Genomic DNA, 27,150 nt, shown 5'->3' with positions numbered 1-27,150 from the left:
AATTGCTAGTTCCTGAATTAACCCTGAGCACTCAAAAAACAGCCCTGTGTACCACCTGCATGCCAACATGGGAAGATGAGTAAAAATCTCTACTAAAAGCAAAAAAAAAAAATAGAATGCATAAGGAATAAGACAAACATCAACAGTCAAAACATTAATTTTGTAAAATATATGCTCTCACTTCCATTACTGTATTCAGCTTTGGTCAGACTGGTTAGTCTCATCTATTAGGCAAGTCCATAGCTCCTTACCTTTATCCAGCAAGGCTAATTCTAGTCACCCAGCATATTAATGCATTTATAGCTTTTTTTAAAGCTTGAACTATACATTTCTTTGCTTCCCTTTCTACTCCCCTCCTCCTTGCCCAATACAATCTCAGAAGTCCTCTCCTCTGTTTGCAACTTCTACTTTTACCTTCCCCTTCTCCCCCTATATCATTTCTGAGTCTCCTTTCTGTATATGAGTGTTTTCTGTTTCCTTGTGATTACGGCCCTGGAGCTCCATGGCTGCCTAATTCTTCTTAGCACACACCTTCCTCCTCAGCTCTTCATTACACAGCACACCTATCCTGTTCTACCTGTTATGCCACCTCATCCCTGCTTCATAACAAGCATTTATTAAAAATCCCAGAGTGGCACTCGGGGAGGGCATTTGTGGCACACCTGCCAAAAAATTTGCCCCCTACCTATAGTGGCCTAGGCATGACCCATACAACTTGTAAATTTTATGGGGGCATGGAGATCACTACAGAACATAACTGGTAGTATTGTGTCACTTGCCTGTTCCTTTTTCTACTGTAAATTGCAAAAAGATAAAAAAAAAGGTCTATTTTAATGTAAAAAAGTATACAGCACTTTATAGATATTCATATATTATCTTTATGTGATTTTAGCCTTAATATAATGTATGCAATACAGTGCTATATGCAAATGATCTAAATAGCATCTCTATGGGACAGATAAGTCAGTGGATGTTTCATTTTGAATTTAGAATTTTTTGGAGTACGCCCCCAGCCTGGCAAGATTTAAACAGACATCTTACCAGAATAGGGGCCTGAATACGTTAAGATGAATATTTTAACAGATATAACTATTTTGATCTCTGAGGATTTCCAAGAATCAGGGCAAATTAAAAATGTAATTCTGAGGTTTCTAGAAACTGCATTTATATTAAAACTATGCTACAACATTACAAAGTAGCTCCACTGACTTGGATAGAGCTAAAACAGTGTCCACCAGCTGACTGTGTTCCCAGGTTTTTCACTTTTAACTTCTTACTACTATTCATTTGAACTTATTGAAATAAAAAACCTGTAACTTCAGTAAGAGTATGCATTGCAACACAAACTGGAGGTCTTACAGAATTGGAAAGATGTTTTAAAACAAAATAAACAGTCTGGGCTAAGAAAATGAAAAGAAAATATTTTTTCTGGTTAAAAGTAGCTGCGTTAGAAATATTTTAAGATTACTTTGAATAATTTGCTTTCGCTATATTTTAAAACATGGCCTTTTACATTTTAAAAGGGTGTGTTTAATTTGCGATATAATTTTGAACTCCACAAAGTGAACTCGAAGAAGATAAATACCAGAAATATAGTTCATAAGTGAAGGATTCATTACAACAAGCACTTTAAAACAATTGTAGCCATCATTATAAAAGAACAAATCCCCCTGGGAAGAAATTATAATTATAATTTATAAACCCTTAGGTGACTAACAGCAAGAAGGCAGTACTATAGAGATTTCAAGTACACAAGAGGTACACAGATGAAACTGAAGGGGAAAAATTACACATGCAGCAAACTAAACTATTATAACTCCATGTCACAAGGAACAAAGCAAGAATATTCAATATTCAATATCAAATTACTCCATTACTAATTCTACTATTGTAGTACAGTTTTGAGTATTAAACATAATGGAGCTGTAGCCATTTACAAAAAAAATGAATATTGGGAGAGGGAAATAATTACTATTAATATTTACCTAGAAGAAGAAAGACCGGAAGCAAAACCAGGTCCCGTTTTAGTTCTCCTTTAAAACTCCAGCATGTCTGAGCAGAAAGTGTGGAGCAAGTAGCCATTTTCAGTTGCGCTTTTCCCCCTACTAAAAGCCAACTAAAAATGTTCACTATTTATAAGACAGAAGGCTCTTTCAGTTCCACGTTAACCATGCTATTTAAAACATTGACTTGGGAATAAAGCCACATGGAAAAAATATGAAAATATTACATAGTAACCTTGTGCTAGTCTGTTAAAGCAGGCCACCTTAGTGGACATACATAAACTTATTTATCCCTCCCCCAAAGTAAAGATTTCTGCCATCAGTATGTCATGAATGTGTCACATGGGATTGTGAAAACTAGACACGTTTCCAAGATCCTGATGATGGCTGCAAGGTTTTTTGGCTAGTAGTTTGAGATGCAAATTAAGTGAAAGGGGAAACAAGGAGGACTGGTAAAAAAGAACAGCAAGAAAAGGTAAGGTAGTGTTCTGAAACAATAAATAAGGGAGGATGGAGCATTTGGAAGATATCCAGCATCAAAAGTCATCTGGAAGAGACAGATAAGGTATATATGGTTCAGAGTGCTTCTAGCTAGTGCAAACTAATACCTATGATAGATACTGTCAATTTAGAAGTGAGGCCAACTCACAACTGCACGCAGAAACCTTGACATGCTGCCATACCAGTTTTGATTCCTGCCATCCTGCATTCACTCCTGATGAGCATGTCCCTAGGGTCACTTTTAAAGCTTTACTTTGGATTACAAATGCATATCTGAACATCAGAAAAGTTCAAATACGCTCGTGCCTGAGAACGTATCCAACTTTCTTTTTTGTTATCGGCACATAGGTTTTGCAATCATAATATTAGAATCTCTTGCTACAAGCAAGAACTTTTACCCTTAATGCATGTTCAGCAGCATTACAATGACATGTTTGGTTTAAATGCTAAACAAACATTTTAGGGAGATGCTTCTTTGTCTAGCCCTGGTTAAATCATGCTGACTCAATAGGTATTGTATTAATAACCAAACAAAGGTAGAAACCCTAAAAGAAGAGAACAAGGCAGTCAATATACATCCAGGCAGAGGGGGAAAGTATGTTATTCACTGCTTTTTGCTTAATCGCTATTTACATTTTTGGGGGTCTTCTGTGCTTTGTCATCAATAACTAGATGCTTAGACGGAAAATTTATCTTTAGGAACTCTGCTGTGATACAGCAGAAACATGAAACATACTGCTAGCAAGATAACACTTTTCCTCCTCTGAGTATTACTCCATGCTGCTCATCCATGCAGGCACTAGTGATACTGCTAGGGGTGGCCCTGAGTATATCAAGAGTGACTACAGGACTCTGGGTACAAGGGTGAAGGGAACAGGGGCACAGGTGGGGTGTTCTCCTGCATCCTTCTGATCAAGGGGAAGGGCCCAGACAGGAATGGATGCATCCTGCAGATCAATTCATGTCTGCACAGGTGGTGTTGCCAGCAGGGATTTAGCTTCTTCAACCATGGGAAGTTGTTCCAAGATGAAAGATTGCTAAGAAGATATGGGAGCCACCTGATGAAGAAAGGAAAAAGCATCTTTGCAGACAGTTTCACTCATTAACCAAGTAAGGAGGGCTTTAAGTTAGCTTGGCTGGTGGATAAAGACCACTTGAGGTAAGTGGGAAAGCAGGAGACCTGGAAGGAGCACAAGGAGGAGGGGGCAACATTCTTCCTGAGAAAGTAAAGCAATCGACTAGTTACCTTAGGTGAATACACATGAATGCACAGAACCTGGGAAACATGCAGGAAGACCTGGAAGTTCTTGCACAGTAGAAGAACTATGGCATGATTAGAATAACAGACTTTGTGGGATACTGGAGTACCATCATCAATGGGTATAAACTGTTCAGGAAGGACAGGCAGAGGAGAAGAGGAGGAGGAGTTGTACTGTATGTAAAAGTTTTCATAGATTTCATAGACATTAGGGCTGGAAGGGACCTCGGGAGATCATCGAGTCCAGCCCCCTGCCCAAAGGGCAGGAAGTCAGCTGGGGTCATAGGATCCAAGCAAGATAAGCATCCAATTTACTCTTGAAGGTGTTCAATGTAGGCGCTTGAACCACCTCCGATGGCAGGCTGTTCCAGACCTTGGGGGCTCGGACAGTAAAGAAATTCTTCCTTATGTCCAGCCTGAAATGGTCTTGCAGGAGTTTGTGACCGTTCGACCTCGTCATCCCTTGGGGCGCTCTGGTGAACAAACGTTCCCCCAGATCCTGGTGGTCACCCCTGATAAACTTATAGGTGGCCATCAGCTCACCCCTGAGCCTGCGCTTTTCCAGGCTAAAGAGTCCCATGGCTCTCAGCCTGTCATCGTAAGATCTGTTTTCCTGACCTCTGATCATGCGCATGGCTCTCCTCTGGACTCTCTCAAGCTTCTCCACATCCTTTTTCAATTGTGGAGCCCAAAACTGGACGCAGTACTCCAGCTGCGGCCTCACCAAGGCCGAGTACAAGGGGAGAATGACGTCCCGGGATTTGCTCGAGAAGCATCTATGGATGCACGCCAGCGTTTTGGTCGCTTTACTAGCCGCAGCATTGCATTGCAGGCTCATGTTCATCTTGTGGTCAATGATGACCCCCAAGTCTCTTTCTTCTGTAGTGCTATCCAACGTAGCACTGCCGAGCCTGTAAGGAAGCTGCAGGTTTTTTCTCCCAAGGTGGAGAACCTTGCATTTTTCGGTGTTAAACACCATCAGGTTCTCTCGTCTGCCCATTTGCTGAGCTTGTCCAGGTCAGCCTGGATCACCCACCTATCTTCTGGAGAATGATTGCTCAGAGCTCCAGTATGAAACTGGAGATAGGCCTGTTGAAAGTCTCTAGTTTAAGGTTGGAGGGGAGAGCAGCAAGGGTTATGTTGTGGTGGGTGTGTGCTATAGATCACCAGATCAGGAGGAAGTTGGTGGATGAGGCTTTCTTTAAACAGCTACGAGAAATTTCCTGATCACAGGCTCTGGTTCTCATGGGGGTCTTCAATCACCTTGACATCTATTCGGAAGGCAATATAGCAGTGCACAGGCAATCTGGGAAATTTTTGGAGAGTGCTGGAGTTAACTTTCTGGGGCGCGTGTTGGAGACACCAAGAGCCGTGGTCTTCCTGACCTGCTGCTCACAAACAGGGAAGAACTGGTGGGAGATGTAGTTAGTGGATGGTAATCTGGGCAGCAGTGACCACAAGAAGAAGAAAGGAGAGCAGCAGAGTATGGACCCTGGACTTCAGAAAAGCAGACTCCGACTCCCATAGGGAACTAATAGGCAGGTTTCCCTGGGAGGCCAGTCTGAGGGGGAAAGCAGTTCAGGAGAGCTGGATGTATTTTAAAAAAACCTTACTGAGGGTACAGAAACAAGCCATTCCCTTGTGCAGAAAGAATAACAAATATGGGAGGTGACTATATTGGCTTAGCGGAGAACTTTTTACAAAAAGGAAGCTTACAAAAAGTAGAAGTTTGGTCAGATGACTATGGAGGAGTATAAGAATATTGCTCAGGCATGCAGGGATGAAGTCAGGAAGGCCAAAGCACAACTGGAGTTGGAGCTACCAAGGGACATGAAGGGCTTCTGTAGGTATGTTAGCAACAAGAGGATGGTCAGGGAAAGTGCAGGTCCCTTACTGAACGGGGGAGGCAAACTAGTGACTGATGTAGAGGAAATGGCTGAAGTACTCAATGTCTTTTTTACCTCAACTTCACAGGCAAGGTCAGCTCCCAGACTACTGCACCAGTCAGCAAAGTTTGAGAAGGTAAGTAACCCTCAGTGGTGAAAGAACAGGTTAGGGACTATTTAGAAAATCTAGATGTGTACATCTGAGGGTGTTGGCTGATGCCATAGCAGAGCCTGGTGAACTGTGAAAACCTGTGGTGATTGGGGAGGGCCTGGAAGACTGGAAAAGGGCAAACACAGTGCCCATCTTTAACAAAGGGAAGAATGAGGATCCAGGGAAGTACAGCATACTGAGCTGCACTAGTAAGAGAGTTGCCAGATCAAGGGAAGTTATGATGTTCCTTTATACTGCATTGGTGAGACCAAATCTGTAGCACTGTGCCCAGTTTTGCAGACCTCTCTCAGTGGCGACAGATGACAGAACAAGGAGCAATGGTCTTACGTTGCAGCAAGGGAAGTTTAGGTTGGATATTAAGAAAAACTCTCCCCTTAGGATGGTGGCAAAGCACTGAACAGATTACCCGGAGAGGTGGTGGAATATCCATGCTTGGAGGTTTTCAAGGCCCAGCTTGACAAAGCCCTGGCTAGAATGATCTACTTGGGGGTGGTCCTACTTTGAACAGGGGACGGGACTTACTGAAGTCCCTGCCAACCCTAATTTTCAATTATATTAATTAACTTTCAGATTTAATTCTGGATTAAATTGAGGACCTGGAACGCATTACATGTGTGGTGCAATTTACCACCATAGGTGGGGCAGGTAGGAAGACAGATCAAGGGGCTCCCCCTGCCAGCAACCTGGCAACCATGCTTCCAGCAGGTTTTCCATGGCACAAAACACTTTAAACTAGTGGGTTGCAAGGAACCAGATTACATGCAAGGTTTTTAGACATGCACCAGAATCTTTTAAAACTCCATGTGCATCTGGGTTTTGAACTTGTTGCATGGGGGAAGCTGACTGGCTCTCTGCCACATGATCCTTGCAGGGCCACCCACCCACAGCCCCACCACACATGGGGCTGCAAACATCTACCTTTCAGTTTGACAGTTAGGGGGATCCCAGAATCATGAGCGCAGGCTCCACCTGCACTGGCAAGCAGAAAGAGCATGAGCGGGATCTGACCTTGTGGGGCACATGCAGCATAGCAGGACAGGCAATTGTTGGGATCCAGGATAAGATCCAACCGCATCATTAAACAGAGATTTTGACAACACCATCAATTTATAAGATCCATTTCTTAAAGTTAATTTTTCAAAAGAAGAATTTAATCTGGGGGCAAGTTAAAGAAAAAAGGTACCACTGTTATCAAAATTAATGTCGTTTTTCTGGTTGTGGACATATCTAATATTTGTACCACTTCTAAAGCTTGCATTTTCATAGCATGATAAAAGGCGAGCAGACACGCATGCATGTTTGCTACACCACTACAAAACCATCTAATGGTATGCCAAGAAGAATTGGGTAGTTTTTTGTACCTCCACCTCTTGAATTAAATCTGTATGCTTATTATGCTATAGTGTCTCACTACAAGGGGGATAGTCAGTTCACCAAGCATCCCAAAATGCAGCAGTCTCCTGCCCCTTCCCATCACCCAACCATAACACCAAGCAGCCGCTCTGACTAGATGCATATTTATGTATATGAAAACTTTCTAATTTTATACATCTGATAGAGTCTAACTATATTCCCTTCCCTTCCAGCCAAAATACACAACTATGAAGGCTCATCCCCACTTAGCATACCCTTGAGTGTGGAAGAACTGGACATCAAAGAAACTAATGCTCCTGTGCAAGGAGGAGCTACACTTTATGGTGGCAAACTGCTCTGCCACACACAGGGGAAAGTTTGGAAACAGGACAGCAGATCTGCCAAATGCAGATTTATCAACCCATTCCTGTACACAGACCTACGGTACAAGTGGTAGACCAGCAGCTGAGGTCTCAGTAGCAGCTACAAAATAGCTTAGGTCAGTGGTCAGAGGAATGAATCAGAAGGTTCATATGTACATATATAGTGACTTGAAACTGTAGATTATAATTGATATTTCCTCATTTATTTGCTTTTATTTTAAAACATGCTAAGCTAGGCAGACTTCTGTCAGGACAGCTGATTCACATAATAATGCAATTTCTAACATTCTGCACCATGACACTAAGTTCAACTAGTCAATTTTAAAATGGCAAGTAAATCTGAGGGCTGGAAATAGCTTACGGTAAACTTATTTAAAATATTTAGAAGTGTGGTGATCAAATAGTAGATATTATTGAATATATTCTTGTCAAGCCAATGCTTTTTGTCAACAGAACTAAACAAATACTTGCTGGAATAACTTATCTTTTTATACAAGCTGCTATAGCAAGCTATATATTAATATATAGCTTGGAGAACAGCAAGCTATACGTATATATAAAATAAGCCACTACAGCAAACATTTGTTTAGTTCTGTTGACAAAAAAAAAAAAGTCTTGATAAAAATATATTTATTCAATAATATATACACTATGTGCTTACCACATTATATATATACATATTTCTTATTGCAAAAATGTGTGCTGCATTATGATTTTATTGTAGAATTTTGACAAAAGTCAAAAAGGGAACTAGAGTAGTTCCCTTAATCCTTCAGCACAAATTTCCTTATCTACAACAAAGAAATAAATTCGTGACTACTTGATGATGATCAACGCTGCAGCAAACACTTGAAAGGGAACACTGTATTCTAACCTCTTAAAATACACACATTGTGCTGCCAGCAACAAATCAGCAAAACCCACAAGCTGATTTTTCCATTTTAGAGCACTGACCTTTGAAGAATCTATTTCTAGGTCATCCTACATAATGTTAGAAACTCTTGAGCTTATTTTAAGTTTCACTAATTGCTATGTTTTTATAGCTTTGGGAAGGTCAGGGAACATTTTGCATTTCAAAAATGACAACTGGCAAGATGTGTGCTGGTCCTAGGTGCTGGTTAATTTTGCTTTCCTGTAGCTTGGCAGAGACAACAGATCCTGGTTTCCTTCCTCATTTGCTCTGACAAGACCAGTTAGCAGAGTTCAGTGTTACCTCTCCACAAAAATCTGTCCACCTAGAACTGGAAATGCAAACTTCAACCTCCAGAAATACAGAACAAAGACTTCTTGAGATCCGAGATAGTGAGAAGAGACATAACTATCTTCTGAACAGAAGGATACACATAAAGAGACTATGAACAAAGACCCAAGACTGAGGAAATGAGTCAGCTCATTTAGATTTTTTTTTCCTTTTTGCAGCCTGAGGGACAATTTCAACTGCTGCCTCTAGGCTTTGAGGAAAAAGCACTGCCCTGAATGAGAACTTCCCCATCATTACAGACAGAACATTTTCAGCCACAGCCATCCACACTGCTCCCTGCTTTGCAAGCTTTCTTTGATCAAGAGACAAAAAAGAAAATGAATATGGCAGTGTGGTTGTATTCCTGCTAAGAGGCAAAAAAAAAACAAACCTAACTTGGAGAACCAGAGCAGAGAGTCCTGGAGAATGGAAAATGCCAGTTACTAACTGCCCATCTGAATGGCCTAGGGGCACAGCACTATCACTTAAAACTACTTAATCCAGATGTTAAAACCTCATAAATTTTGATGATAGTTTGGAAACTGAAGACTGCCCCACAAAGCAAATTAACACCAACAAATAACACAGTCCAGGCATGCTACCATTAGTCATAACAAGCATTCATACCAAAAACCCATGTGGTTTCTCCCCTTCAAATCCTCACTCAAGTAGCCAAATAGAAATAAAGACATTGCAACATTCTCACTAAGGTTCAGAAATATTGTTAGAGAAAGACGCAGCAGGCAGGAGCAGTACAGAAGTGTACAAACAAGGGTTATGAGTAATTCCATCAAATGATTAACAAGACTAATATGCACCAACTGTAGGCTGACACTTTTTCTCGTTCAGTTATTTCTGTCTGACAAGTTTCTTTGCTATTTTCCATACTCGGAGGGCATCACCTAGCCAGTCTCCAAAGTGCACACTTTCTAGAGACATTGTTACTACTATCACTACGTAGGAGGTGTGTACCTGTAATTAAGCCTGCCTGTATCTTTCCATTCTTGCAAGGACCAAGTCGAAGTTCCATATAATTTTCTCAAATCACCATTTTCTTTAAATTAAAATGTTTGTTCTGCTCCTAAGAACAGCTCTCTTCCACACACCCCCAACTCAGCTGTGAAAAAAGAGTTCAAAATGAAGCTTTTGCCTAAACAGGGGAGGGAGGAAGAATGAGCTGAAGATTAGGCTCTGTGTATGCTCTTTGCAGCCATAATTCTAGAAAAAATTTTTCTTTTCATTCTGCCCTCCCTAAACCCAAGTGTTTTGAAGATGTGCGGTATGCAAGAAAACACAGTACTGAGTGAACAGAAAGTTTAGTTCTTTGGCTAAAGCATCACAGAACATGTAGCTGTATGATTAAGAAAATAGAATGGAAGTTAAATATTCATAAGGAAAGGACAACAAAGCAGAAATTGTTTATGTTTCCAAAAATATAGGTTGCTCCTCTTTATTTTCTACCCATCCCAAAATGAGTTTTCACAACTGTGTCATTGCTTCTTTTCATTATCATTAGAACATATTAAGGAAGTAATTTCCCCTCCTTTAGCCAAAGATGTGTTGAGACAACTTGATGCCAGACTTAAATCAGTAATAGTGATAAGGCTGAACCATCCTTCAGCTGAGACAACATCCAATTCTGAATTCTGCTCAAATTATAGATGTGGCACACAACTCTGAAAGTTAGTGAATAAAGATGAGACAGAACCACCTTCCACTTAAGTGGGTAGGATCAATCTTCTTTGCATGAAGCCACAGCTGGCTTGCTTTCATAAAGTACACTCTTATATCCAACACTGGAGAAAGCACTAATGTTTATTTTACAAGAGCAATTCAACACTGCATGGTGCTTGTGAAGCACTGCAGCCCAATCAAACTCACTATCTCCTTACTGATATTTTTGCAGGCAGTTTCCCTGTTTTCAGATGCATTACCTAACAATTTCACAAGGGTTCAGTAAACAGTCTTATGCGACTGGCTTGCTGTGCTTTTAACATACACAAGGCAGGTTTCTACTCTAAGACAATCACTGCATAGCAGGGAAGGCATAGCAGGATATACATTTTGAGACCAAATCTGATCAGACTAGTTAACAGGTTGCTTGTACTTAAATCCATTCACAGCTGTGGCTCCAGAACACTTCCATAGATTTTTATTTCAATCGACAGTGCAGGCAATTATATACAGAGCTAGCAAACTGCCTGTCAAGACTGACCGGGGGGCGGGGGTGCAGGGATGGAGCACCACCACCTCATGCTGCCACTGTCGCCTACCAGGAGCAGGGGGGGAGGAGAGGTGGAAGCTTGCCCTGCCATCCCCCCTGCCAGCACCCCACACCACTGCCACCTCCAACACTGCTGGCCTCACCCCCACCCCTACTCTAGCCCCTCCATCCCTGCTGTCACAACAGCTCTCCACACTGACTGGCTGTTTCACTAACCAATCAGAATGTTCCAAGAGCATTATGGACAGACAGATGGACTAAGCCCTTTATTATATAAGAATTACTTAAACACTGAACACTTCCAAGTTGTCAGCAATAAAATAGCAATATTAATATTTTTAATTCTATGAAGAACAGTAATTTCCAAGCTCTGCTGCCCAAGTAAAAAGGCAGCCTTTGTATTTTATTCTATTTTTTTCACTACCCCACAAATTGCACTTATCTACTGAAGTTTTTGGATTGTTTGCCAACATCAATAAAATAACCTTTCCCCTTCAAATCGATGAAGCTACTCATTTTTAATTTTTTCTACTACAGAACTAACTCAGTTGGTCTGAGGAAAAAAAAATGTTATCAGGCTCTAGTAAGATTTCATTCTTGTAGCCCTGCTCTTTTCAGAGAATCATTACATTGAATGTATTGTGTTAAAAGGTTACCAAGTGACAAAATATGACAACAGAATTGCTTGCAATAAAACCAGCACGTTATTTCCATATCCAAAGGGAGCGTCTGTGAGAATCTTGGTTGAGGTACTGAGTACAGTGCAACAGGACAATGTGAATTAAATAATATTTACTCTTGATTTAGAACAATTATGGTCACCTTTTTTGGCTAGCAGGCCAGACAGGCAGTGCCCAGTCTATCTGTGGGCCAGATCTGGCTGATGCTCCCGATCTGGCACCCATGGTGTTAGCAGTGGGGCCCCATCCAGTCATATATGGGGAAAGGGGGTGGGAAGAAGACTTAACCTGGCCCCAGCCCCACCCCCCCACAAGGGTTGGGGGGGGGGGGGGAGTGGCCCAGCCCCAGTCCGAAATGTGGAGCTTAGAGTTTGGCAGCGGGGGAGGGTGACAATAACTGCCACCGCTCTTCTGCCACCAAATTTCCTGACCCATGGGGAGCCCTGCAGGCTGGATGCCATGGCTTCACAAACTGCATGACTCATGGGACAGAGGTTGAGCACCCCTGATTTAGAAGACACCAGCACTTGATCTAATTAGGACCAAATCCAGTCAATATCACAAAGACTGCCACGCTAAAGTTAAGAATAAATACTGTAGATTCTACTGTGGTCTCCTGTGAAATTCTGAACCTGTTTTAACCAGAGCTCCTGGACTCCTCACTTATTTCTCACGCTGTTATCCAATTTAGGACTGCACAGCTGAGCAACTGATACACGAGTCACTTGAATTGTTCTGGAGATACACACACACACACAACACACTACATCTATTCTACTTGTGTTTTAAGGATATGAATGCCCAGCCAAAATGCACAAGCTCCTTAGTCCACTGCTACAGTTAGATACTCAGAGTGTCGTGCATCTCAAAATATATAGCACAGCTCTGAATTAGCATCTTCTGGGAGGCTTTGAGAGTCCAAATGGATTGAGCACCAAAGGTTCAATCTCAGAATTTCCTGTAAACTATTCCCACATCTACCACAGTCTCAAAACAGAGGTCAACAGAGAAACAAAGTTACCTGATTGTTACCTGAAATAAGCTTGCTATTGTGACTATCATTTACTTTATGGGCGATAGGTTTAGCTTGAAGTAGAATACACTAATTTTATCTTATTTTACCTAGGACTTATGCAAGTATTGGAAAGGGAGATTATGCAGTAGCAAACTACTGATGGTGTGACAGTGCATGAAAATGTTCTGATAGTCTTAATAGAGAAACAGCACAAGTCAACTTTAGTATGTAAAGAAACATATTTATCAGTTGCAATATATCAGGTAAAGGAATGGAAAACTAGGAAATCACCATGACTTCAAGACTGTAAGAACATGGCAGGAACACCCCTCTGGATGCTAGAGTCTGTGGCTGGTGTGAAATGCCAGCAGGATGTGAGAGGGGTAAAGTAAGCAAGAAGCAACTCTTGAACTGTTTCCATCAAGTCCTGTCCCATTCCTGTGGAGCCTCTACACACTTCACAGGGGCCTCCTGATATGTAAAATAGACATGTTTTCATTTCCCTTGCCTTAGTTCTTTTGAGCAGTTCCCCACCCAGCTCCCACTGCCTCAGTCTCACTAATTTTGTCAGGACAAATGTCGTCCAGCACTTCTTTTGACCTCCTACTTGAAATTGTCTTTGGTTTGAGAATTCCTTTTTCAATGCCATGTCCAAATGCAGAAATATATTGCCCCCTTTCCCCTCATCTTCCCCCTATCCCCTTTCCTTCTTTTCAAACTGGTCCAGGAACTGGACAATTTTGATCCCACCCATCTGGCTCTCTAACTAACCACTGTCCTTACTGCAAAATGGCCAATGAAATGAAATGAGACACTAAAATGCCAATAGGTATATTAACAGCACAACTAAACTTTGGAAAAGGGAAAAATGTGAGAAAGACTTATTTTTGTTAATGTTACTCGAAAGCCGCAAGATACAAAGCAATAAGGGTAAAAAGCACCATTTTCTTTCAAAATGATTCATATATAGCTCCATGTACTTGGAACGTTTTCCTTCACTCAGCGTATCAAATATATTCTAAACCAATGTCTCAGCCCTTTGATTGTATTTTTACAGTGCTTGCCAGACAAAGTGAGGCAGTGCTGGATAGAATGTTTCTGGAGCCATATGCGTGGGTGTTCCAAACTACAGGGCAACATTGCTTAGTGTATGTAAGTGTACTTGAAACTGGGTCTTGTACAGGTAGAAATCAAAACCTCAACCATCCTGGCACTTAAAACAGTGACCAATGCACTACAGTGTAGAATCTGGACAACGATTTGTATCACAAGGATACTTACAATGCAATGGGTGCTGGCTTAAAAATAGCATTTAAAGACCTGTTTTTGAGAATTAGCTTATAGGTATAGATATATGCATTATAGGGGTTCAAGATGGGCAGTAGGGTTAAATGGATTTCTAAAGTGCTTAGGAGACTCACACAGCTTCTCATGGCCCTTAAAACAAACGGGCTTCTAGCCTGAGGCCAACAGATGGACACAGCCTGAGAATTGAGGGGGGCATGCCATAACATGAAGTCACAGTCTTCAAGGTGGATGGGTTGTCTAACACAAGAAGAACACACAGCCTGGGAACCAAAGTAGTATGTACCATACTGTCCCATAACACAAGATAAGTGACACCAGCTAAAAGGCCCCAGAGCAGCAGGGGGCTGAATTCCAGTTTGGGGGGAACAGACCAAATTAAGAGAAGGCCCGGAAGGCTACATGGACATGTGACCACAGAGAGACAACCAACCAGAGATGGCCACAGATGAAGAGTCATCAGGGGGAAGGAAAATACAAAAGCAGAGACTTGAGATTAACAAAGGGTCTCTCCCAGTCCTCCTTTTTCTTTCTGTCCCTCTCTGTTTTGCTTGCTGAAAGGAGTCCCCATCCCCGTCCCCTGGGAAGGGCCTCCGAGGCCACCATGGACGGAGTGCACATACCAGCAGCCTGCCTTATGCACCCCACTGGAGGGGGGCTGTGGACCTCGGCATCCCACCCCCAGACTGCTGACACCTAAGAGAAACCGCCTCAGAGTGAAGCCTGCATCCTGACCAGATGTACTTTGACTCTTATGACAGCCCTAGGATTGGTAGATATAAATTGCTTGATTGTCTGTATTGTTGCTTTTTTGTTATCACTCTGTATCAATAAACTCACCTAATATCAACTGGCAGGTGTTATGGTCGGTTTGAGGGTTGAGCCTGCCCGGAACAAAGGTATAAGGGCTGGGTTGCTAAAATCCAGAGTCAACAATGGGAGCAAATACAAAGGTAGCTAACTTTATCTAGCAAGGTCTGGGGAAGCACTTCTGCAGGATCACATCCTAGCTTGCCTAGATATACCTTGTTCACGTGCTTATACAACTAGTTTTCTCTGTAATATCAAGCTGCATGAGCAAATGAGATTGATTCCTACATTAAAATTTGAACACACAGTAATTAGGCTTAGACTCCAATTTGTTGCCAGTTGAGTCAGAATCCCAGTGAACACATGTAAATCACTGCTTTTTTCCACTCTCTCAGTTAAGAAGGGGAAGGGGGAGGGGGGAAGAGAAGTAAATTCAGGAGAAAGGATTATTTTAAAAAGTAAGTAATCAAAAACTGCCTGAAGGGAAAGCAGACTCAGCATGGAATCATCTTAAGAGACGTTATTAGTCACAGATGATACACAATTGCCAGAACACACACGCACACACAAAAAGCTGGGGGAAGACAGGGGAGAGCAGAAGTGAGGGGATGGTTAAGTGATATACTTTGGACTGAATAAACTGTTGTGTCACTTCCAAAAGAAAAAATAGAAACCCACAAATAAGGATAAAGAAGTGGGCACTGCTAGGGGGAAAAATTAATTAAAAAGGCTGAGAAAAGGAACGTGAACAGTTATGTGCAGAATGAGGAACTTTAAGTACATCTGAAACAGAAGCCTGTAGGTGAGCAAATACATCTATTAGATCAGAGTAGAAAATGGGAACTTTAGATATGGTGTATAATCACTTTGCACTGCTGAAGATGCTGAGGGTATGCCTCTGATAGGGTTAACTCTTCACTAAAAAAAGGCATGATCAGAGACAGAAGTTCCATACCAAGGGGTGATGCACTATTGTGAACAATTAGACTGCATCAAGGGCTGGATGGTTTTCATCCTGACATCTCATACAAAAATAAAATGAAGTAGGCCAGGCTAATGCATTGTAAATTAATTGTAGACTGTCAGACAATGATCAAGCACCACTTTGGCCAGTAACAGTCAAAAACAAAATAAGCCCCTGCATTTAAAAAAAGCAGAGCATAATACAGTGAACTAGAATGCCTTGATCCTTGGATTTAGTTTTGATTATATCATCTTAATATAATACAGCATAAACAGAAAATCAAACAGGAAGGCAACAAACCTTAGAGGTAGAGGTAGGGGCAGGTAGCAGAGAGACTACAGGTAAAAAGAGATTTTAAAAGAATGACAAAGCCGGATTCAAGTCCTCACTGCCAGGAAGAAAAAGCTAGCCAAGCAGCGTGGCAGAACAAAACTGCACCCAAAGTGACCACTGCTGGGTGGCCCAGAAACACCAACAGTGGTAGGGCTTCCCACTAACATCTCTGAGGCAGTTTATCTTAGTGCAGTTTACATCCACCTAGAAATCCCAAGGAGTACAGTCTTCATGGAAAATAAGGCCCAGGGTGGTACAAGGTAGGTAAAGGTGAAATTACATTTACCTTCAGAAAAAGAATATATGCTAAGATTACAACTGGAATCTAGTGAAACCTTTCTTAATTAACCTTTCTGCGGGTAAATACAATGTGGCCCCTGAAATTTAAAAGATAACATTTAAAATGGACATATGGATAACATCCACATGAGCACACATGGGCATTTTGTGGTGCTTTAAAGACTTTCGAGCACCGCAAAATGCACTCCGTGCACATGATTTGGTTCTCTGCACCGCGTATTTGCAGTGGAGAGCCAAATTAAGATACCAGGAGATCAACAAAAAAGTGTAAAGAAAAGAAGCAGGGCAGTGCACCACCCAAAACCGGAGCCTGGTCAGCCAGAGCCATGCTCCAGCTGGCTGCTGGCTATGCTCTGTGCATCCAAATCTCTGCCACTGGAGCCCCAGGTAAGGCTGCTGTCCACGGGCTCCCCTACCCTACCCCTGGCAACTTGCACCAGAGTGTGCATGCAGGGGTGTTCCCTAGGGACAACTATTTGTCCCTGGGGAAACACCCATGCATGCTTGTCTGGATGTGCCCATGAAGAGTTTTTTAAAGAAATATATCATTAGACTACAGAATCCTATTCAGCAAAATACTAAATCAGGGAACATGGAAGCAAAATAGGTATCTGTATCATAAATGAATCCACAATTTCCTGTACAGCATCATGATACAGGGCATCCACCAATCAAAGAGTGGAATGGATTTCTGGTACACTTCTGCCTGGATGAGTATCTGCTGAATTGATCAACATAATGTTCCTGAAATTTACTAATACTTTTAATGGTATATTAGGGCTCTCAGTGCTTTGGACAAGCATCTTTTAATTATTTAAATCAAAATAATAATCAGAAAAAATGCAGTTAAGAATGCTGGCAGACATATTAATCTGGTTACTATAAAGGGAAGAACCTTTATTGTGTGTCCCGCTTTGCTATTCAACTCCAAGACTAGAATTGGCTACTCACAAATTAATATACAGTATACTATATAATGGACTTTTTAAAGAGAAAAGATATGGCTGACTTGAAATAGTGAAAGCTGCAGCTAATGGCCTGTAAAAGTCAAAGACTGACTGGTAGGAGAGGAACAAGATCCGTATCTTGGAATAAGCTCAGTTAGTATGAGTTAGCACAAGATGAGCCACTCAGTTTCAGTGAGTTGCAATGGCTGTTATGCAGTTAAACCCGCAATCAGTGGTTCAAAAAATGGCCATCAGTTATTAAAATTGTAAGACCTTGCCAAGATTAACTATAAAAATACTGAAGATGATAACAGCATTCAGGAGCTAGGGAAAATAAAACAGTACAATAGTGAGTCATTGCTGGAAAATACTGCATAGTCATCCACCTAAAAAAAGTACTTCTGACATTTACTACTCTGCTGCAGACATTAAGCAACAGAAACTAGCTGTATGTGCAGCTGTTTCAGCATCAGAGTCTGATCGTGACAGGTCCTTATGCTGGCATCTTAGTAAACCTTTGAACAGCCCACACACAAGCCCATCACAATTGTAAACCCTGCATTCAGAAGACTGCAGGGAGACTAAATCCACTGTTGTGATTAAAAAGTCAGGACGGCACCTCCAGACATCTTTCGCAGTGCTTCTGGCTCAGTCCACCTCTGCTGGCAGAAGACATTACAGGGCTGTTTGGACCAGTGACAAAAACATCCCATTTTGGTCCCATTTTCGGGTGCGTACAGATGGCCGGGGAAGCTAGGGGGAGGTTAAAAATGGCCATCCGTTTAAGGTCATCCAGGTGTGAACCTTAAACTTAGATCTCCAGTTAGGTCAAACTAAGTCCAAACTATACAGAAGTTCAGGAAGCTTAGATCGAGCTAAAAATGGCCAACCTAATCTCAATTAACCCTACCTCTGAGGTAGTCTAACTTAGATCCAGTTGGCTATTTTTAGACGGATCTAACTTCTGTACAGTTCCCAGCAGAGCCCCAGGCCTGGGAAAGCCCAGCTGATGGCCCAAGCCTTGGGGCTGCACTTTTCCTACTCTCTTCCTGGGACCAGACTATTTTTAGCTCCCAGTCCCTCACTCCACCCCCAGACAGACAAATCCCCCACCCCACAGACCAACTAGCCCTCCACTGAGCCTGCTAACCCCCAATCCTGCAAACCACTTTCAGTGCTGATTTTAGCAGTGTTCGCTGATGCTGGGAGCCAAGGAAGTAAGTCGGGATGGGGAGAGTGGTGGGACAGATGGGGGAACAGGTTTCCTGGGGAAGGGTTGTTCGTCTGGGGGGAGGTCAGGGGATAAAAATGGCCCCTGGCCCTAAAGGGTGGGAGATAGAACCTCTCCAGCCCTTCTGCAGACCCCATGAGCCTCCTGGCCCCACCAACCCCCTATGGGCACAGCCTGCCCACCCCCAACTGCCCCCTGCAGGCTTTGCCCATATCCCACCCCCTAGTCCCCTCTAGCCTGCTTGCCCCCCCCATTCCCTCCAAGTCTCCCCCTACAGCCCCCGAATCCTGGTGGGGGCTGTAGGGGAAGACTTGGAGGAAATGGGGGGGCAAGCCTTAGATAGCTCTAACCTCCCCGAATGTCTGTATGCACCCTTAGAGAAAGTCATTATAGAGGCCCCTGTGGCAAAGTGTATAAGGGTTTGGGGGGGTGCGTTAAGAGCATTAGAAGAAATGAAGTTTTCACCCATGTTTTCAGAGAAAAAGAATCAAGTTAATACATTCAAAAGGTGCTCATATGCAAAGCATCAAATGATTATTGAAATAAATATTAGAAGCAGCACTAAGTTAGAAAATTAAACTCTGGCCCCACTGCATGCCAAGGATTTCATTTCATTGAAATGGGACAAGAATTTAATCCATGGCCTTCAGTAGAAATATATGCCAAAGTATACCACATGTATAAGGCAATGATGAAAATCTTGGACACTTATATTATTTTTATTTTATATAAAAACTTGTTTGTTTATTTATTTATAAAGTTTTGTCAGTGCCTATGGAACTCAAATCATATTTTGCAGCCCTCTTAACAGAAAAAAAACAACAACTTATCTAGGAAGAATATATTTGAAAAGGATCCATAAACAGCCAAGAACAATTTAGCTACCAAACATGCAAGTACTTCTACCTGTGATATTTTATACTAATAACAGGTAAGCTAACAGCTAGTTAGCTTAGATATTAGTATAATTTTTTTGGTTTTCTGCTAATATAAATATACAATCAAACCCAACATCAACTGAACTGGGTGGGAAAGTCTGGACAATTATAATTCAGTCTCCAGTTTTACCCATGTCAGTTTTCCTGTTTGGACAGGAGCTGTTTGACATTACCATTTGCTGTTTATTGAAAGCCCCAACCAAGAAATAAATTGGAACTTGGTTTACACGTATTTGAATAACAACATTTTATTTTGGAATCATTTAGAGCAGCACTTGCATTTATACAAGTGACCACTGCAAATTAAGAGTCTTGAACAGAAGTTTTAATATAAATGAAACTTATTTTTTGCAGATCTGGTAACTGCATTTGATCCTGTTCATGTAAACAGGTGTGGGAGGGGGTTTCTACTAAAGTTCTTGATTTTCTTCTATCATCATCTTTCTCCTCCAAGAATCTGCCTCCAACATCACCTTAGATTCTTTTAGAAGTCTAACTACTAGCTTGGGATAAAGAACCAAACTTTTGGCGGTACCTCTATATATGTTTAACTTAATCATATGTTTTAAGATGACTTGCATCAGTGGTGGATCCAAAGGGGGTACGCTCCTCTTTTGGACTGGACTGCACCACAGAAACCTCCAGAGAATTTTTTAAGTTCCTGAAACAGATGAAAATACTCTCTCCCTTCCCTTTCCTGCTCAAAGAAATGCACCCTCCCCTTCCCTTTCCTCAATCCTCACCCTTCCTCCCCACCTACCTTTCCCCACTGTCCCGAGGGCAGAGAAGCACCAGAGCCATTCCTGCCTACTACAGCAGAGGCTTAGCTCATCTGGGGAGGGGGACAAGGACAACAGGGATAGACAGGGGTTCTGCTTCCCTGCGCTGTGACTAGGCAGGGTGGGGAGAACTCAGTTGCCCTGTTACCGCTGTCCCCTCCCCAGCTGAGCCCAGGCCCCGCTCAACCCAGCTGGTTCTGGAACATCCTGGCCCCTTCATCTGTAGAGAACACAGCAGGGGCAGGCAAGGGAGTGGGATGGGGGAAGGGAAAGAGGAGGGGATGGGGCTGCCTCTGAACAGGAAAGGGAAGGGAGGGGGTATTTGAACCTGCTTTAGGACTTTAAAAAGTCTCTAGAGGCTCCCACAGCATGGTCTGTCTGTACTGGTGGGACAAAGGAGGCTAGACACAGGTGGTACAGCCACCTCTGCAGTGTGAGTTGCTGCATCCACACCCTGCTTTTAGAAATCCTGGATCAACCCCTGACTGGCACTATCTGTTGAAATAGAGAGTAGACAGGGCAGAAACAATTTGGGCACATGCATTAAGGTGGGCCTCCAACACCACACTACACAATTTCAATATGGTATTAAAGCAAGACCTAACATGTGAAACCAAAAAAACAAAACACTACTCAAAAACGTAAAGTCAAACAGCAATGCTCCAAAAATGCAACTGGAAACCACATGCACAGACAGTGAAGCGCTGACAAAGGTTCCCCAAATTTAAAAAAAGGTGATGCTAAGGCATTTGTACATGTTTGTGCTGCAGTGCCAGACACTTTTAAAAACACATGGCGCTGCAGTACATACAGTTGTATAAGCAGCAAAATGCACATCAGTGCTGAGAAAACAGTGGTGACTTTAAATAATACATTAAATAATATCAGCTATCAGATGTGTTAGGGTGCAGACAGAAATGCAGTTCCCTACAGTAACTGAGACTGCTTTGTAGGAAGCGTTCTGAGTTGCAATGCTCCCCAAACTGAACAATAAAAGGTGTTTTAGTTTAAAAGCATACCACCTGCTATTTTCTGCGTGCTGACGTGCATTTTGCCACTTACACAACTACACGTGCCACAGTGCAGTGCACATCAGCTCGCGTGTGGAGCAGACTCTATCAGAGCAAGTCAGACTTGCTCTGACCTGCTGGATCTCTGAAGCATCGCAGGACAAAAAGGTATATGTATAAATTCCCAAAATGCAAAGCAAGCACTGACGTACCACATGTTCTGTGGATGGAGAGCACAAGGGCAGATATTAAACACCGTGCCTCAGTTAATGCAGGCACCAAACCCATTAAAATGTAACAGCAGGTACCAAAGCATTGCAAATTAAAAAACAGAGCTGAAGTCTCACAGAACAGCATTAACCAAAGTGCTGAGCCACCTGGAGAATCAGAGCTCACAAAAATAAATATTTAAGAGGTATAAAGGACCTGCCTGCAAAGTAGGTACTGAAAGAAAGGATCATAAAAGTGTTTAAAGCAGTCTGGGAAGAAGAACCAGAGCAGCACCAATTATAGCAAAAAATAAAGTGTTTAGACTCAGCATGTAACATGTACTAATAGTGACAGCTAGCTCATTCTCTACCCACTGCCCTGGGGCCACAGGTCAACAGGATATTCTAGCAAGTGTACAACCACAGAAGTAGTTAAATTCAGTGGTACACCCCACATATGTAAAGCTAGGAATGTGTTTAAGAACTTGACTGAATTGAGACAACCATCTTCAACATTCTGGGAAGTCCTTTGCCTTGTACTTTGCCAAGACTAAGTAATAAGGGAGCAGAGAGGAGTGACAATTTTCACCTGATCTGGCCACAGAAAGTGGCTAGATCATAGCCATGACCAAATAAAAGTGCATAGCTGCAAAAAGCCTCAAAAATGTCCAGTCCGATGAAAGTCTGAGCCCTCACCACATGAAGGGTTAGATGAAGACATTTCAAAATACAGTCTTCTGTAACTTTTGTCTGCACTGCCTCCCAGGCTTGAGGTGTCTTCAGAATGGAAGGGGGAAAGGGAGCAGATGGAGTTTGGACTGGGGGTTTTTCCGCCCCAGTAGAGGGTGGGGAGGGTGTATGGGAGCTCCCCCCAAGGTGGAGAGAGCTCCAGTTCACCCACCCCACCTTCCAGCACCATCTGGGGAAACCCTAAAATGAGCTCCCTCTGAAATGCACACAGGCTGGGAGGGAATTAGGGCCGCTGCTAGGGAAAACAGCTGCTGCTAGATTCTCCTCCCCTGAAGCTAACAGTGAACTTCTGTTTAGCTGGGAGGATGGTTGCAACTCAAAACACTTCCTGAAAAGCATTCACAATTACAGCAGGCAACTGCACTTCTGTCTGCACCCTAACATATCTGATAGCTGATATCATTTAATGTACAAAATTTCCCTTAAAATCGAAACTTTCACTATGTTCAACATCTTCAAGTTAAAAAATCCCCAAAATTTGGAATCAGAATTTTAAAAAATGAGAAGTGATGCACCTCCCCCAAACAGATGACTGCATCTTTCTTTTGAGATGTGTGTTGTTAAAGCAACCAATTTTTCACTTAAGATTGCAATGTGTATATCATATTTCTTATTAAGCTGATCACAAAAGATCTGTTCAGTGGTCTAAAAAAAGCGGGGGGAAGAGGTGTGCTTAAAAGATGTGGTAAATAAAGAAGGAATCAACTCCGCTAATAATGGCCATTAAGAGTTTCATTTTGTAAACCCAAGACATCTTCTATTACTGTAAACTTTAAATAGAAACTCATTTAAAAAAACCCCATAAAAACCAACTCAAAGGAGATTTTAAATAGAACTTGAATTGTGCGGCAGGTTTAAAACACCGAAAAAGTGAGAAATTATGGCAACAGGGTCTATAAGTATCTGCATAAGTAACTCTATAGACTTTGTATAACATCCTGATACAAAAAGAAAACACTATTTACACCTTACCAATAAAAGTAAACAGAATGGCCTTACTACTCCATTACTACTAAAATAGATATGGTACTAATTCTTGCCCTTTAGCTAAGTTATTGGTCCTGTATTGAACAGGTGAATCCTCATGGGTGCTGTTCCCTTAAAGAATTTTACAATTTAGCAGATATGACTTTGACTTAAAGTATGAAAAATGGTTAAAATGGATTTTAGGAAACCCTTCCATTCTCAGATTCTGCATGGTGCAACACAGCATTTGAATTCCCTGGGAAAGACAGCTTAAAAGGTATCTATGCATCATCTAACCCTGGGCTGCTCAAAGGTGCAGAGTATAATTTTAAATACTGGTAGTTCAGCAGTCTAAATTATGGCAGCCACTCCAGCTGAATAAGAGCCACAATACTACTGAGAATCTCTATAGAGCTATGTGCTGGGGCACACCTCTAATATGCCTTCTATATGAGGACCTGCAGGGGGCTGTACAGGTTAGGTCTTCAGTTCCTATGCCAAGGGAATCCTCCCAAACTATATCCAGTAATTCTGAAGTCCTTTTATCCTGCTCTGGCCCTTTGACAAAGCATAAAAGAGAATTGGACAGGAAGAAAGATTTCACTCCCAGTGCCTTCTGCCTCTTGCTGTTCATCCTCCTTTATGATATGAACAGGTTAAACAGCACAGGCCCCAGCACACACCCTTGGGCGTGCCACAACCCACGTGTGGTCTGTTACTAGTAAAGGAAAAGCCCATGTTTTACTTAATAAAGCACAGAGAAACACTGTATTGACAAGCTTTCAGTCCACTCACCTGTCTCTAGAAGTTACTAGTCACATCATGGGGCAAATCAAATTCAGTTCTACTCAGATAAATCTTTCTCTGATATTTTTTTGTAAAGTTATTTCACTTTTTTTCATTCAAAATTGTAAAACAGTAGCCACTATGTAGCCTTATGTCAGAATTTCAAATTTAAAAACATTCTATGCTAATTGTACTGAAACCGTATTTTTAAGCACTGAATGATTTTTTTATAATATTATATATCTCAAAAGTTTCATTTAGTGCTTAAAAATACGGTTTCAGTACAATTAGCGTAGATTGTTTACATAAATTCAACATCATATTTTCTGCATGGATCAAAAAATTATAATTGATTAAACAGAGCTTAACAGAAAACAAGACTTCATGAAATGTAAATGTAATTTGAATTCTTCCATTCCCATTAGGCAGACAAAGACAGTATACATAAAAAAAGAAAATGAATATACAATAAAAACAATGCTACAAATAGGAAGAAAAAATAACTTTATACATGTCACATTCAAATATTCACATTACTCAGATATAATTACAAATAGATTAACAAATCACTAACTAATCTACTTCAATTGTCAACAGTTACATATGATCTGACATTCAATCTAACATCCAATGTGAAAGTTCAGGATTGTTAAACTCAAGAGGAAAATACTTTGTAGCATTTAGTAGTCAGAGTAAATTATCACAAGTAGAATTTAGTTCAAGACACTCATCTTTCTATATCTTGTAAAAATTAAAGCATAAACTCAGAGGGATCAACTGTCCATGTAAATCTCATTTTATAGCAGAGATATTTTGAGTTTAGCATGCATTTGGGCAGTAGCTGAGCCAAAGTGAAATCAAACACACATCTGGTCCCCAGTCCTTTGTCTGATCACACAATCTATGAAATACATTATTTAAAAGATGCCTGGAACTCTGACGCTAGTCTTTAAACAAGAATTTTTTTCTCATACTTCAGCAAAAAAGTGTATTACTGTCACTCCCCTGTAGAATTGCCAAAAACCAGTAAATGCTAAAAAAAAAAAAAAAATATTCATAAAAGAGAGAAATGTTCTGGAAACTTCCAAGATAAAGAATACTGAAATGCCAGGCTTCTCAGAAGCCCTCATTACACATGCCCAGGAACAGGAACTGAAGGAGTAATTTTGCATGGAAATAAGTATCAGTTATTGGAGAACACAGAACGTGGAAACTTGCTAATTATAAAAATGCATGGTCACCTGCACTACCTAATTAATGCCTGTCCTCAAAGGAGAGGTGGTAGCTAGCGCAGGTGACTGTACACTTCTGGCTCATGTGCCTAAAATAGTTTGAGTAGGTGCATCTGCCAACATTGCGCCCAGTGCACGTGTATAAAAGAAAAGTGCAGTCATAACCATTCCTCTCAAATGCATCAATGGAAAGCAGGTTGTAGGATCTGCATAGACAAACCATGGTTACTAGAAAGTTAATAACTTGTCTTTCTTCTTCAAGTATATGTCAGTGTGGGCCCTGTTGGTGTTAGTTGGTGGCTGGCAAGTACCATTCTCTCCAGACAGCTGAAATAAAGTTTCAGTTGCATCAACTGAATATGAAATACAGGTGTCTTTAAACATGCTCCAGGGGCAGGGAGGGGGCAATTTAATTAGGGCTACTCTTGTTCGACAAGCTTTAAAGTGCCCCTGCCACTATTCTGAAGTGCAGGGATACTGAATACACAAGACACCAAGATTTCTGGAGCATGCTAATTAGCACAAATCAGCAGACTGAATTAAATCAAGTCCTCTCCGATGCACTGGAGCAGGTGTCCCGCACATCTACAGGCACTCTAGGAGAGCAGTATATCACACTTAACATCTCCCAGATGCTAAAGCACTCCAGGGCAGAGTGTTTAACAAATATTAGCAGGTTACTCCATAAAGAAGCCTTATATTTTTGGTATCACTACATTTCAGAAGCTTACTGGGTATGTTGTTTCAGCCCACTGGTATTATGTCAAGACCTACTACGAGTTATTTTGACAGCTTTGGATGAAATAGCCTGGCCCTTGAATTGGCTAGTCACTGCCGGAGAAGCAAAACATTCAGAATCTGATGCTATATATTATCAAGAGCTGTGTTTATATCCCATGGCATAGTATGCAACTTTGGGAAGAACACACGCAAGTTGTTTTATGTAGAGGTTGGAAACCATTTGTAGAATTAATCTTGCTTCATGTCCGAGCATCTCCATTTTCTTGGTGAAACAAATCACTTAAGAGTTCAGCAATAGATGCTTTAAGTGAGATCACTCTTATGCACTAGCGATGGCTATGAAAGAAACTATTCTGAGCACAAGGCTGTCACTGAAGGATTTGAAGAGCTTAAAAGTAGAAGAGTACTCCATAATACTATTGTCCTAACACTTAAAATCCCATACTGAAATGCCTTGAGCAGTGGGTAAGTACACATGAATCCTCTGAAAAACCTAGGTAAGAGAAGAAGAGACAATTAAGAGGGGTTTCTATTGGTGCAGGATAGATTGACAATGCTACCAGGTGAACCACAAATGAACTAAAAGGATGCAAGAACGTGCCAACTCTAAGAAACAGCCCAAAATTGTCAGTTAGCATCAGCACCAAATTTAGGTATTATTGGGCAGGCCTTATTGAAAAACTTTTCCATTCAGGAGGCACCTTTTTCCAATAGATTTTTCTCTGCTGTGTAACAAGACTTAATGGATTTGAGAATGCATGCAATTTGTGGATGTGTGCTTGGAAGAAAATTCTGCCAAAACTCCTTAGGATCCTTCCTGATTGGACTCAACACAAAGTAGGAAGGACATGGAGGTGGAAATGAAGAGCACCTGGAATGGTCATAGTTTTGATAGCAGAGATGCTGACACTCAGAGGCAGAGCAGGGCACTTCTGTGCCTTTGGCAGATGAAGCAGCATCACCTTTTTTTGTCCCCTCCCCACCCCCAAAGTCAAGGCCTGGGGATACTGCCCTGCCCACCACACACACACACACACTTCTTAATCTAATCCTAAATGTCAAGTAAGTGAAGCTGGTGTTTCCAGTCTCACTGCATACCCTGCCACTAGCTAGGGTTCACTTCTTGGTGCTAAA

The 27,150-nt window shown here is 41.6% G+C and overlaps 1 protein-coding gene across 6 annotated transcripts in view; it reads right to left on the bottom strand.

Moving 5' to 3' along the window:
* The window catches only part of PXYLP1 (2-phosphoxylose phosphatase 1), a 102,343-nt gene that overhangs the window by 43,593 nt on the left and 31,600 nt on the right, over positions 1-27,150 (bottom strand). The window contains exon 1 of one of the 6 annotated variants that reach the window (XM_090053211.1): positions 1,986-2,214. The exons of the other annotated variants lie outside the window; for them this stretch is intronic. Within the exon in view, the coding sequence (XP_089909337.1) occupies positions 1,986-2,082 (97 nt within the window). The 5' untranslated portion in view covers positions 2,083-2,214. Of the gene's footprint in view, positions 1-1,985; positions 2,215-27,150 lie in introns of those variants that run through there. 6 annotated transcript variants of the gene reach the window in all.

This window comes from Crocodylus siamensis, chromosome 6 (genome assembly GCF_052110815.1).
Source record: "Crocodylus siamensis isolate JL-2025a chromosome 6, ASM5211081v1, whole genome shotgun sequence".
NCBI classification, from domain to species: domain Eukaryota; kingdom Metazoa; phylum Chordata; order Crocodylia; family Crocodylidae; genus Crocodylus; species Crocodylus siamensis.
The sequence above is the reverse complement of the archived record's forward strand: the minus strand, read 5'-3'. Positions and strand labels throughout refer to the sequence as shown.